This window comes from Danio rerio, chromosome 24 (genome assembly GCF_049306965.1).
Source record: "Danio rerio strain Tuebingen ecotype United States chromosome 24, GRCz12tu, whole genome shotgun sequence".
Classification (NCBI taxonomy): Eukaryota; Metazoa; Chordata; class Actinopteri; order Cypriniformes; family Danionidae; genus Danio; species Danio rerio.
The window spans coordinates 22,395,758-22,410,885 of NC_133199.1; the positions used below are offsets into that span (position 1 = coordinate 22,395,758).

General features: G+C 34.0%; 1 protein-coding gene across 31 annotated transcripts in view; it reads right to left on the reverse strand.

The window, feature by feature from the left end:
• The window catches only part of relch (RAB11 binding and LisH domain, coiled-coil and HEAT repeat containing), a 158,506-nt gene that overhangs the window by 1,875 nt on the left and 141,503 nt on the right, over window positions 1–15,128 (reverse strand). For all 31 annotated transcript variants that reach the window (XM_073940157.1, XM_073940156.1, XM_073940155.1 and 28 more), the window contains 4 exon segments: window positions 13,256–13,394; window positions 12,969–13,085; window positions 6,911–6,999; window positions 6,543–6,613 (listed from right to left, as the gene is read on the reverse strand). In XM_073940157.1, coding sequence (XP_073796258.1) covers window positions 6,543–6,613; window positions 6,911–6,999; window positions 12,969–13,085; window positions 13,256–13,394 — 416 coding nt within the window.

Sequence of the window (15,128 nt, forward strand, 5' to 3'; positions counted from 1 at the left end):
ATAGATTGATGAACGCCACTACGTCATCATGCTATCCAAAGTTTCCTCTGGAGTTTCATGTCATTTTGCGCATTTCATTTTTTATTTATTTGACTTCAGCAGCAGTTCTGGCAGCTTCAACATTTCATTCCTGCTCCTGTGACAAAACTCTGAGGTATTGGGTTGTGAGTATGAAGTAAGGACTGGTGGGAGAGTGTTGTTTAATTGGAATTCGATACCGCAAGCTGAATTAAAAGAAAACGTTCCCATTTCCCAGACAGCATAAAAGTATATTTGGTGATCAAGATGGCGGGTGTGATGAATCTCCAGGAATTCACAGTGTGTGTGCACTTGGAGATATGAGTGTCTGTGGTCCTTTACTGACTCGGTAGGTGCAGAGAATAGTCTATATATGGAACATGTGGCAAAAAGCAGCAATAATATCCAGCTGCAGGCCCGCAGAACCACACGTTTTAGGCACACACACTCTGGCACACACAATCTAGGCAAACCATATATGGTTACGATGGATGTTAATGTTATTAACGTCTTCTTGGACATTGTTATCGATATATTTTGATATATATGGTTAATAAAGATTGTACACAATAAACAATAGTGTTTACTTTATTTCACAAATATTGCGATCGAGACGGGCGAATGTGGAGGGTTGTTTCTGATCGCCATTCAATATAATAGACTTGAACAGTTTTCTATCAGTCTTCATAGATGATCAGTCATTATTATATGTTTGCTGGCCTTGCTTAAGATCTAAATTGGACAGGTTTAATTTATAAAATGGATTCATTTATAATAAAGGAAATAATAGCAAGTTAATATAGGCTATAATACATTTTATATGTGATAAAATCTTTTTACATGTAATAATCGTATAACACAATATTAATATTTTACTCAAGCGATTTAATAGTGTGTATTTGCTTAATTTTCCAATAACTTTTTAATTAATGACTTCCCACATTAAATACTGTAGTAATTAATAGTAAGCAATATATTGTTTTTAAACCAAAATTTAGCAGTAGAAACAAATTAAATATTAATGATTAATAAAAAATTATAATAAGTACATATATATATTATATATTATATATATATATATATATATATATATATATATATATATATATATATATATATATATATATATATATTATAACAGCTGTGACAGTTTAGTAAAAGATAGTAGTTTATAATCAGATAATCAGTTAAGATAATCAGTTTAACTATATTATGTATTGTTGAAATGATTAGCTATAGTAATTAATTTTAATGTGACAATATTGTTTGCTTTTTATATTTTACAACAAAGTGATTTTAACCAAGTATGATCATATTAAGATCTAAATTAGTTTATTTCACTTAATCCTAATTAGATGGTCTATTATGTTTTCTTCGTGTATGTGGACACATTAATAAAGTCATGAGTGTCTTTAACCAATTATTTTTATTTACATAATCTGAGTTCAGAAACTGCACAGATGTTAAAATGATCGTTAAGATATAATGATGACTGAAATGGAAAACAATATTTGTGAAATTCAATAGGTGGCGATAATGCTCATATAGGAGTTAGTTGCTTACCATATATGGTTAGCCTAAATCCTGTGTGCTAGATTATGTGTGCCTGAAATGTGTGTGGTTCTGCAGCTGGATATATCTCAAAAGCAGCAAAATGTGGTGGTAATAGTTTGATTAATGTGTCTGTACTTCACTTTAATAATGCGACTATTCCACATGTGTTAATACCATTTCTGTTTAAAACAATTACGACTTTAGTTGGATTAATTCCATCAAAAGTCTGTTAACATGGTAGACTCTTTATCAGAGTATAGTCTTAATTCTATTAAAATCAGAGTATTGGTGTTCATATAATCATACTCATTGTTAGATGTTTTTTATTCCTTAATCATGATCTAATCATTTGCTACCGCTCTAGTCAGGTCAATACAACCATCAGTTTGCAGTAAATGAAAGATGGGTGTGGAGCACAAAAATAAAACCTCGCCCCCTGCTCAATATTCTGTTTTAGTTGTAAATATGTTTCAGGGTTGCATGATTAATTGAAAAAAAAGACTGCAATCTCAATTCGACTACCCAAACAATCTTAAATCAGCATCTCTACCATTCAGATAATTATATTTTCAAGTTCAGCAGAAGCATAAAGGCAGTCGTACAAGTGTTAAAAGTGTCACATACTGTATTTATAAAGTATAATTCACTCACATATCTGTCTTAATGTAATGATGTCTTCGCGAGTGCGAAATCACACGTCAGTGAAGACTTCTATATTTTCTGATTTATAATCTGATATTATCTACCATGTTTTTTTTTTTGTATTATCTAGGTTTTATAAGCTGACAAATTTGATAAAAAGTAAATAAATGAAACCTTTTTTTAACATAAAACGTTTCTCTCTAAAACCTGCTCCTCCTAAACACTCATGCTTAAATGTCACCCGCCCAGCTAATTAAATCTAAAAAGATCCTGGACGAGTCATGGCAGAAAAAAACCACAGCGTTTGACAGGGGCAGATGCAGTTGATGTATCATGAAATGCAGTGGCAGTTGCAATGATAGACTTCAGTCCAGTTTTAAAGTTTGAACGTTTATAAATATCTCACAGAGGCCTGGACACAAAACCACTGCAAGTGCTGCTCAGATACTGACTGTCAAATTAAGACAAGCTCTGTTTACGATCAGGCCACATCTTTGGGTTGAATGTCTTAAAGAGTGCCACACATGTTCACAAGATGGATGCTCTTCATTTTGGAAACCCACATTTAAGAGAGATCTTAGCAAGCAAAAATCACTTCTTGGCTGCATCTATATTCATTCAACTCCTAAAAACTTAGGCAAAAAAATAAAAAAATTAGCCTCCTGCATATGTTTCTACCTTCAGATAAAAATGTCAAAAAGTCATGAGCTAAATATGTTTAGAAGCATGCTAGTTCTACTGCAGATTGCTGGGGAACTACAAATTGGCCACCAAATGGACTACAAATCTTGTCATGCACCTCACACACACCTGCTCCAGTTTTAACAGATTTACCTGAACTGGGGCTGCACAATAAATCGTTTCAGCATTGATATTGCAATGTGCGCATCCGCAATAGTCACATTGCAAACATATGCAATATCGAGTCTGAATTAAAGTTTAGCAGAAGCTACAGAATTGTATTTAATAATAATTATTTCTTCGGAGGGTTAAAACAACATTTCTACGTCTCTAAGAATTTTTAGGTATTTGTAATGAAAACAAGACCAAAAAAAGTATTATATTGTGGTTATTTAATTTCTGTACCTGAATGCTGTTAGACTCTCCAGAAAACTATCAAATAGTGCTATTCTTCTTGTGAAATGATATCAGTATCATCAGATTTTTCCAATATCGTGCAGCCCTAATCTTAACCATGAATTCAAACATGCTAACATGCCAGTTCGTGTCAGCCATGTTAAAAATAGCTAGAAACAGCAACACTCTATCCATGTGCTAAAACATGCTATCACCATGAAAATATTAAATACTAGCATTAAAAATACACAAGCAACATGGTAATTATTATCCAAATACTATAAAACATGTTAGAAACATACTAGTTGATGTTGAACGTTAACATCCGAACGAAGAGTAAAACATGCTAGCAACATGCCAGTTCATGCTACTCAAATGAAAAAAAAAATGTAGAAATATGCAAGTTAAACGTTATTATGGTGTTAAAAATATGTTAGCAACATGTTAAAATGTTTAAGCATATTATAAAAACACTTAAAGAAATCACATATGTCAAACACTAGCTTTAAAACATGCTTTAACACGGTTAGCAATACAGTTAACATGCTTTAAATGCCGCAAGCATGATGCTGATAGTAAATTACTAGCATGTTTTACAGAAATACTAGAAACATGCTATCAATAGACAATTTATGCTATAACAAACTATCAATATGGTACAACAAATTATTTGTTAAATGCAAACCAAAATGTTAACCATGCTAACCACAAGCTAAATAATGTTAACATAATGTCAAAACTTCAATTCAAACATGCTAGCTTTAACATTCAACCTAAAGCTTTTAGAAGTACTAAGATGTTACAAAAATGATAAAACATGCTAGCAATGTGTTAGAACATGTTTCTATTATACTAGCAAAAAAAAAAAAACAATGGCTAAACATGCTAGCGTGTTAGAAACATTTTAAAATGTAAACAATCTGCTAAAACTTGTAAGTTACTTTCAAAAATGTATACAACAAGCTAACAACATGCTAAAAATGTGAAAACATGTCAGTAACATTATATTAACAAGCTAAAACATGCTAAAACATACTAGCAATGTAAAAGTACAAACTTTTTATTGTACAAAAAATACCTGCCTCAATTGAATGCACAAGTATTAGACTTTAAAAATGTTAACAACATGCTAAAAATGTTATAAACCATGTTTTACCTTGTTAATAGAATGCACCAGGCATGTTTTATCACATTTTAGCATTTTGTTAGCATGTTCTATACATTTCTACAAGCAGCCTGCAAGTTTTAGCAGATTTCTAACATTTTATAATGTTTCTAACACATTGCTGGCATATTTTAGCCATTGCTTTTGTTTTTTGTTTTATATTACAAACATATTTTAACACATTGCTTGTATGTTTTATTATTGTTGTAATGTTTTCAGTACTTTTAAAAGCATCACTTTTTAATGGAAGTTAACAAACTAAACATGTTACTAAGATGCTAAAACATGCTAGCAATGTGAAAGAACATGCTAGTAACGTATTAGCAACATTAATAAAGTGAAGAAACATGCTAGCAATGTGTTGGATGCATGAAAAAAAATTAGCAATGTAAAAAAAACATGCAATTTACTGTCTAATATGTTAAAAACACGTGAAACATGCTAGCATGCTAACCACTAGCTAAATAATGCTAACAAAATGCAAAAAAAAAAAAAGCAATTCACCATGCTAGAATTCACAATCAACCTCAAACTTTTAAAAGTACTTCATAATAAACTACTTCAAACTTTTTATCAAACAAAAATACCTGCCTTAATTGAAAGCACAAGTATTTCACTTTCAAAAATGCTAACAACATGCTAAAGTAGAATACAACATGTCAGGACATTATATTTACAAGCTAAAACACATAACTGAGATGCTAAAAATGCTATCAATGTAAAAGTACATGCTAGCAATGTACTATATAAGCAGAATTTAAAAAGCTACAGCAATGTGATGAAAATGCTAGCAATATGTTAGAACATGTTTATATTAGCAACAAAAAACAAAAGCAATGGCTAAAACATACAAGCAATGTGTTAGAATTAGAAACATTATAAAATGCTACCAATCTGTTAAAACTTGCAAGTTCCTTCAAAAAAATGTATTCAGCATGCTAACAACTTGCTAAAAATGTGATACAACATGTCAGTAACATTCTATTAACAAGCTAAAACATGTCACTACGATGCTAAACATGCTATCAATGTAAAAGAACATGCTAGCAATGTATTGTATTAACAACATTAAAAAGCTACCGCAATGTGATGAAACACGCTAGTATTGTGTTAGAACATGTTTATATTAGCAAAAAAAAAATCAATGGCTAAAACATGCTAGCAATGTGTTAGAAACATTATAAAATGTTAACAATCAGTAGTCAAAACATTTTATTAATAAGCTAAAACATGTTACTAAAATGCTAAAACATGCTAGCCATGTGAAAGAACATGCTGGTAACGCATTCGCAACATTAAAAAGTGATTGAAACATGCTAGCAATGTGTTGGATACATGAGAAAACAGCAATGTGATAAAACGTGCAAGTTACTGTCTAAAAGATTAACAACATGTGAAATATGCTAGCATGTTAACCACAGGCTAAAAAATGCTAACAAAATGCAAAAAAAAAAAAATGCAATTCAAACATGCCAGAATATACATTCAACCCAAAGCTTTTAAAAGTACTGCTTATTAAACTTCTTTAAACTTTTTACATTTACATTTAGTCATTTAGCAGACGCTTTATGGTACTAAAATGCCTGCCTAAAATAAACGCACAAGTCTTTGATCATTTTCTAATTAAAAATCCATTAAATATGTCTGAGGAAACAGCATTGGAAGCTGAAAAGCAAAAGATGCACACAGTGGTGCACAGTATGAATAGAGTGTGTTTGCAATAATCATGTGGTTAAACAAGTGGCCTGCAATGCATGATGGGAACCATCAAGCGAGTGGAGTAACTGAGTCAAACTCAAGCTAAACTCAAACAGAGGAAATTAACATGCAGAAAAGCTTATACGGCTGACTGGGTGCACTCGACAAATGTTGTTAAAATTAGTTTATTTTTACTCCGCTACTGAATGAGCACTTGTTCGCTTGTTTTTTTTTGTGGCCAAGGATTATTTAAACTGAAACAGGAGAAGAAGACGCTACATTCAGCCAATTTTCCCCTTGTGTGTCAAGATTTGTGGCTGCCTTTACAGTAAATAAGAAAACAAAACATTGCGAGTAGACTGTGAATAAACAGAGTGTGTCTCCTCACCCTTGTGCCTCTCCAATGGCTTTATTCTCCACCTTTATTTCACACTCCTTTATCATGGAGCTGAGAATAACCTGGAGGACAAACGGGAAAAGGAGGAGATTATTCTTAGAGCGCTGCTGGGAAGTCTGAAATACCCGAGACACACGCACATCAGCTGCACATTACTAGACAAAGGAAATTAAATAAATAGAAATTGGGTTACATGACATGCAGAGTGAAAAAACGTTTAGACGACAAGAGTAGGAAGATTTGCACCGTCTGTTTATGATTAAGAATTATGGGTGGCTGCTGTTGTAATGACATGTAGACATGAGAAGGAAACAGTTTAGCAAACTTTTTTTTTTTTTTTTGAAACGTTGATTTAATACCTCATGCTCTGGAGAGAGCTGCTCCATATCAGTCCTTAAACACCTCAGTCCAGGCAGGAAATGATTCACCATGAGTTCTTCTGAAATAACTGAAGCCTTGGAGTTAAGAAAAGACAACGGCAAATGTGCATGTAAAATATGCACGTGTCTACAGATTCCGTCACAGTTTAGCATGCATAGATGAACATTTTTGCTCATTTGTCAAATAATAAGATTAGCAATTTGTTAGAAACATAAAATGAAAACGATTTGCTAAAAGTTACTTTCTAAAATGTTAACATGGTAAAATGTGATAAAACATGTCAGTAGGATTCAATCAACAAGCTAAAACGTAGTACTAATATGCTAAAACATGCTAGCAATGTGAAATAACATGCTGGTAACATATTAGCAACATTAAAAAGCTATAGCAATGCGATGAAACATGCTAGCAATGTGAAATAACATGCTAGTAACATATTACCAACATTAAAAAGCTATAACAATGTGATGAAACATGCTAACAATGTAAAATAACATGCTAATAACATAGTACCAACATTAAAAAGCTATAGCAACATGTGAAACATGCTAGCAATGTGAAATAACATGCAAGTAACATATTAGCAACATCAAAAGGCTAAAGCAATGCGATGAAACATGCTAGCAATGTGAAATAACATGCTAGTAACATATTACCAACATTAAAAAGCTATAGCAACATGTGATACATGCTATAGCTGTAGGTTAAGAACATGATATTAAGCTAATCTGTCATTCTAAACCTCTGACTATTGGTCTCTACAATAAAAAATCCTAATGTAGGCCTATGTAATTTTAAGAGTCACTGTGGTAAATTTAGCTAAATCACTGCACTAAAACCACAAATAATAATAAAAACAATTAACAGAACACACAGTTATCAGCATCCCCTTAAGAGTTTGTGATTGGTGCAGCCCTTATAACCAAAACCACGAGCACCACAATACTTACTATAAACCAAACTGTGCACTGTTAAACCCCCAAGAACTACACATAATGACTTGCACTTCTTCAATGAATACACACCAATATACAGTCCACCACCTCACATTGATCATGTTGCAAAACCTCAAAACACAGACAGGACACAAGGTTTTAAAAAACTGCCTGGGGGGCAAGCCACTACTACAGGGGGGTCTCGACGAAAATAAAGCCAAACCGAGAAGCAAGACGGAGAAGCAAAAGACAAAAGAGCATCTGCAAAGACATGAATGCTGGGAATCCTGACCAAAGGGCAGGGCTCGGCTCTCTCTGCTCAAACGAACAACATCATAGAGCTTTTAACGACAAATTCTGCCATCCACCCTGCAATTTAGAGTACAAAAATGGCTGAGGTTTATTTTCTTTCTTTCCCAGCCAGCGGGATATGCAAACATTTTCGCAATGTTCAGAAGAAAAGAAAGAGGGGGAAAATGAGAGTGAAAATGCAACTCCAGCTACGGAGACTCGTGTCCAGCTCAAATAGTTGACCATCGCTCAAAAACTCAACACACTGAGAGCAAGTGGCCACACAGATTGTGTTTTCAGTATCTGTTATTAAGTTGAAACTGGAGGTAAAACTGTGGTTTTATTGTGCAAGCTGCCATATGCCACAAAATCAGTAGAGAAACCAGTGAAAGATGGTTTCTGCTTCCAAACTGAGGTGTACGGTCCAGTTCCAAAGGCTAACTGTTTTCAATTTGCAATCAAATTATTCCCTCCTAAAGGAAAATCAAGTGGAATTTTTTGTAAAAAGCAAAACCTTAGGGATTACTGAGGCTCTCAAACATAATAAAAAGTTGATTGATTGGTAAAAATAGACATCAAATGGTCAGTCCAGTGATTGTTTATTAACTGCCTGATGTCCTGTATAGTGTTCTCCAAAATAGCAAGAGCTTGGCAAATTGTACAAAGACGTAAAGCAACGTTTAAGAGCCCTGTTGCAAGACATTTTTATGAATGCAACCATAAAATGTAAACCTTCTTCTATCTGTGAACTGAAAAGACTGAACAGAATTGGAGGTATGGCAACCAAGGGCCTACTCGCACTATGCTATCCGAATCGTGCCCAGGCCCGTTTCCCGGATTGTTTGAGTGCTCTGAATCGGGCTCAGGCACGGTTCACTTAGCCGACCCTGGCCCGGTTGGACGAGGTGTGCCAGAGCACGGTTCACTTGGGCTTTGGTGCGGTATGCTTGTAGTGTGAGTGCAAACTGCGCCTGAGCCCGAAACTGAAAGCAAGACATGACTTTTAAGGGACTGTTTCATTGGATTAATTAATCATTCTTACTGTTTAATGAATGCAAACCGTCGTAGTTTATCATAGACGCAAACCCCTCGCTGCACGACAGCTGCGCCTTCAGCAAACCTCCTAATTCCTGCAGCATGAGGACTTTATGACTGTTTATGAGTGTCAAAAGTGGCTGATCTGTTCGGGAAAATATTTGACTGCGTGTCACTGCATATCAAATGACTTAAACGGTATAACTGAAGAAATCTCCATTGTGCTGAGCAAAAACTCTTACTGAACACTGCATCATTGATGACGTAAGTGTGCCCAGGCCTGAATGTAATGTGAGTGCGGGCAGTCGGGGGAGACAGGAGGGGGGACGAGCATGCTTTGACCCGGTTCAAGGCAACTGTACATAGTGTGAGTACGCCCTAAGATGCTAAAACATGCTAGTAACATTAGCAACATAAAACAAAACTATAGCAATTGAGATAAAACATGCTAGCAATATGTTAAAGACATAAAATCCTAACAATATCAGCTAAAATGTGCTTAAAATGTCAGTAACATTCTATTAACAGGCTAAAACGTTACTAAGATGCTAAAACGTGTTGGCAATGTAAAACAGAATAAATAAAAGTCTGAACAGAATTGAAGGAGTGGGGGCATTGATTATTTTAGGAAAAAAAAATTGATTGAAAAATTGGTATGGTATATGAATATTTTCCATTAAATAAAACCTTTTTTTTTTGTGATTTTGTTTGACAGGCTTTTTGACTTTCTTTTGAAATGTTTTTAAATCTGTTGTTTAAATTTGTTTTGTTTGTTTATGTGTTGATTTGATGTGGATTCATGTCAATGGGGTATCTGCACACAGACTTTTAATTTTCAGTCCGCCAGCCCAATCGCTTCCAATGCCGTTTCAAAATCACCATGTTTAAGATCTGAATACTTTACAAATCAGTTATCTTCATTGCCTGATAGGTATACAATATACAGTGGGCCTCAGACAGGCACTGCAATAAACTCAATTTGACCTTACCATGTCTATAAATTATATGGAAATTTATTTTACTCCAGTATTTTCAATGGAGTTTCTGCGCTAGCTTGCTCCCCCTGATGGCGCTATCGCTCATCTTGTTATAAGCTTTTGCATTCGTCTTTCATCTCATTTTACGCTTTGACAACTAAATGAGTGATTAAGCCTATTTAACTGATTATGTTAATTACATTACAACATCAAGGCTGTAAAAAGAACCTTATGAAATTAAAAATAGTCACTTTAACCTTTCACTGGAAGTTTACCGTTGGCTGGAAAACACTAGCTGTGCATATAGGGTTGTCACGATACTGGAATTCGGTACCAATCGGTACCAAAAAAAAAAAAGGTCAATTTCTCGCTGACATTTGTGCGCTACTGAGCACATTCTTAAACAGCTCTGATTTGCCATTGTAGTCACATGCTCAACAGAAATGACTGTGATTGGCTGTGAAGGTCATCAGTTTATCAAACTCACTACTGTTTACTGAGTGTAACCACAGATACAGGGACATTAGAGTGTTTTAAAGTCACATCGATCAAGTGGTTTGTCTATAAGCTGACATACAAGCAATCCGCTGATGATTCGCAGCTTTAAAACGCTCCAGTGTCCCTGTATCTGTGGTTACACAGTAAACAATGGTGAGTGTGGTGAACTGATGAGCTTCACAGCCAATCACAGTCATTTCTGTTGAGCACATGAACACAATGGCAACACAGTCGCTGTTTAAGTAGTTGGTTCCTGCTGACAGATTGTACTGACGACTTGAGTCTGGTTTTTTAGCTGTAATGAGATGTTTTAAGATGGAGATGTCCATTTAAAGCCTTTGAAATGTTTGTATGTGGCGTTTTTTGCGACCTGAGAAATGCTTGTATGCTAAAACACGCTGGCAATGTGTAAGAACATGTTAGTAACATTAGCAACATTACAAAGCTATAGAAATGTGAGGAAACCTGCTAGCAATGTGTTAGAGAAATAACATACAAACAATGTGCTTACAATATCTGCTAAAAATGTGCTAAGACATGTCAGTTACATTCTATTAACAAGATAAAACATGTTACTAAGATGCTAAAACATGTTGACAATATAAAAATAACATCCTAATAACATTGGCAACATTAAAAAAAAGGTATAGCAATGTGATAAAACACGCTAGCAATGTGTCAGAAACATAATACAATGTTAGCAATGTAATAACGTGCAAGTTTCTTTCCAAATAGTTAACAAAACATAAAACATGCTAGCAGTACGTTAGAATGTGATATTAAGCAAATCCGTCATGCTAAAACTATTTGTTGCGAGTGTACTGTACTATTGTGTGTTTATATGTTTCTGTGGTGTTGCTCATTATGGTGTACAAAACAAAACTAAAAAGGTAACTACACAATACAACAATCATTAGATATACGTATTATAAATCATACTAAAACAACGTAAAACAATATCTGTTAAAATGTGCTAAAAACATGTCAGTAACATTCTATCAACAAGCTAAAACACATTGCTAAGATGCTGAAACATGCTGGCAATGTAAAAGAACATGCTAATAACATCAGAAACATTTAAAAAAGCTATAGAAATTCGATAAAACATGCAAGCAATGTGTCAGAGACATAAAATCCTAACAATGTGCTAAAAATATCTGCTAAAATATATCAGTTACATTCTATTAACAAGCTAAAACATGTTAGTAAGACGCTAAAACATGCTGACAATAGCCCCTTTCACACAGTGTTACCGGTAAATATCCGGAAAATTTCCGGAACGACTTTACCGGTATATTCAAAAAAGCGCTGTTCACACAGGCGAGGACGTTACGGAAATTTTCCGGAAAAGAGCATTCACACATCCATTCCAAAATACCGGTAAATTCTGACATCATTCACCACAAATGAGCTTTAAACGGCTGCACTTGTATTTGTAAACATTTGACTAAATAACAAACTCTGTGGATGATCAATATTGTGAACAACTTTCGCAGGATCACTTTCGCATGTCGAGATGTTCATAATATGTGCGTGTGCAGGCGCTCACAGGCTGTTTTACAGGCACACGCAAAGCTTGAAGGTAAACAAACAACAGCTTATCATAAGCATCTCATCGATGATTATTTACACAGTTGACATTAAGAAGAACATATAAACGTGATCTGACTAACTTCTAGCAGCTAAATGTGTCTGGAAAAATATTCAAAGGCTTTTATCCTCACAAACCGCGCGGACGTAAATGCGTCTGACTGTTGTGATTGGCTAAAGCAGACGTCTCACGTCAGCACGTTCTAGACGTGCACGCGCTTATTACGGTAATCTTCCTTCTGCATTCACACAGCGCAGCATTCCGGCAAATTGCCGGTAATGTTACAACTTCTCTTTCCGGAAAATAGCCAGAACGAATTTACCGGTATTTTCAAAAAGGACCTGTTCACACATACAACCTTTCCGGAAAATTGCCGGCAATTTTCCGGAAAGGTCTGTATGTGTGAAAGGGGCTAATGTAAAATAACATGCTAGTAACATTAAAAAAGCCATAGAAAAGTAATCAAACAAGCTAGAGTGTGTCAAACAGCTCGTTGGAATATTGTCACGTGTGTGTTGTCACAAAAATATATAAGTATTTACCAACAGCACAACTTTTTTGCGACTGGATTTAACAGCAAAGTGGACTATGCATTATGCTAATACTAAACACCATGCTACATTATCTGAGACAAACTGAAAGGCGATTAACACTCAAAAGTACTTCTAAACTGCATGAAAAACACTGCAGAACTGATGATGAAGGATACAACAGCAGGATAAAGCGCTGTAGGCCTCGAAGAGTTGAGTGGCAATGTCAATTCTTTTACTCTCAACCGTCTGCTGGTTGTTGCACAGAGCCAGTTTGTGCAAATGAGGAAGAACAACTGTGGATAAAAACAGACAGAGGACAGAACATGAAAAAAAAAAAACAACAGGGCAAAACATCCACTGAAGCATGACATTACAACACGCTATTGTGTTTTTCTTCATGCAGTCAGTGAAAAGCTTCTTTGCATAAGCTTGCGTTTGGTTGCTGCTGAATATTTGTGCTTACATTCATCTCTGAAGCGGGGCTCTGCGTTGGGTCCTACTCTTCCAAATGTCTTGATAATTTCCATGTGCAAAGAATGCTGGTCCTGATACTGGGGGTCTTCCAGAAAAGAGGCCAGCTGCATTTTCACTCTTTCTAGCAGCTACAAAACACAGTAAAAACACAGAATAACCTATTAAACAACAACACAAACAAAAAAATTGTGTTCCTGACATCACTCTAAGCAAATTTATTTGTTTTCATTATGAGGATGACTTGCGCACAAAAGGTCAACCACGCAGTTATGATGACTGTTAAAGGGCACTGATGTCTACAGTTTTTGAATTAAATTTGAATTGATAATTCAAGCCCAGAAGCCCAAATTTAATTTTATTGCTAATGTATACATTTTTTAGATAATTTAGATTTATATTATGGTTTATATATATATATATATATATATATATATATATATATATATATATATATATATATATATATATATATATATATATGTTGAAGTCAGAATTATTAGTCCCCCTTTATTATAGCCCCCTATTTATTTTTCCCCCAATCTCTGTTTAACTGAGAGAAGATTTTTTCAACATTTCTAAACATAATAGTTTTAATAACTCATTTCTATTCACCGATTTATTTGATCTTTGTCATGACGACAGTAAATAATATTTGACTATATATTTTTCAAGACACTTTTACACAGCTTAAAGTGACATTTAAAGGCTTAACTAGGTTAATTAGGGTAACTAGGCAGGTAAGGGTAATTAGGCAAGTTATTGTATAATCATGGTTTGTTCTGCAGACAGTCGGGAAAAAAAATTGCTTAAAGGGGCTAATAATTTTGACCTTAAAATGTTTTTTTTAAATTTAAATCTGCTTTTAAGCTTTTTTTTTAGCTGAAATAAAACAAATAGGACTTTCTAGAAGACAAAAATATTATCAGACATACAGTGAAGATTTCCTTGCTCTGTTAAACATGATTTGAGAAATATTTTTAAAAAATAAATAAAAAGGAGGCTAATAATTCTGACTTCAACTGCTTATATATTTTAAATATCTCAATTAATATTTATTTGATGTATTTTAAATTATAATAATTTACTTGTTAATTCAAGCCAAGAAGACCCAACTGAATTTATTGCTAATGTATACAGTTTTTTTTTTAAAGTGCTAATTAATATTATGGTTTTTATATCTATTTTTCTTGTAAAAAAACTAAACAAAAAAAAATCAATTAATATTTTTAATGCATTTTAAAATGTAATTATTTAGTAGTTAATTCAAGCCCAGGAGCCCTCATTTTATTTAATACTAGAAAATTTTTATAAAACACCTATAAAAATATTATAAAACAAATACATACTAGGCTTGCTACGATAGACGGTGTTGACGGTGATACCGGTTTTAAGACGCAACACCGGTGACATCACGTTTCCACCATGACACCTTCCCCACATTTGTTTTTTTATTTGTTGTTTTTTTTTTATTAAATATTTATTTGAATTAAATGGAAAATATAATTCGTAATAATTTACATAAGACGAGAGCATGCGCGGCAACCGCAGTGAGCACTTTTTCCGAAGTTCAGCTCTTTTTTTTGCACTTTATTATGCGTTTAATTTTTTTTTTAAATTTTAAAAATAAAAAAATGAATAGGCCTACAAGAGTGTAATCGTCTTTTATCCGTGTAAGCGTCTTTTATCACCGAGGCCGCTCTCTTTAAAAACCCAAGGTTGCTTTGTCTGTCTGGAAATATTTCGGCTTTTAATAAATGAAAAGTTAATTTAGGTGAGCCAATAATAAAAATTGCTATAAATTAATTGTGAAGTGCGGCTAAACATCGAATATGAGGTCTAATCTCATCTCTCTCTGGCTGTCA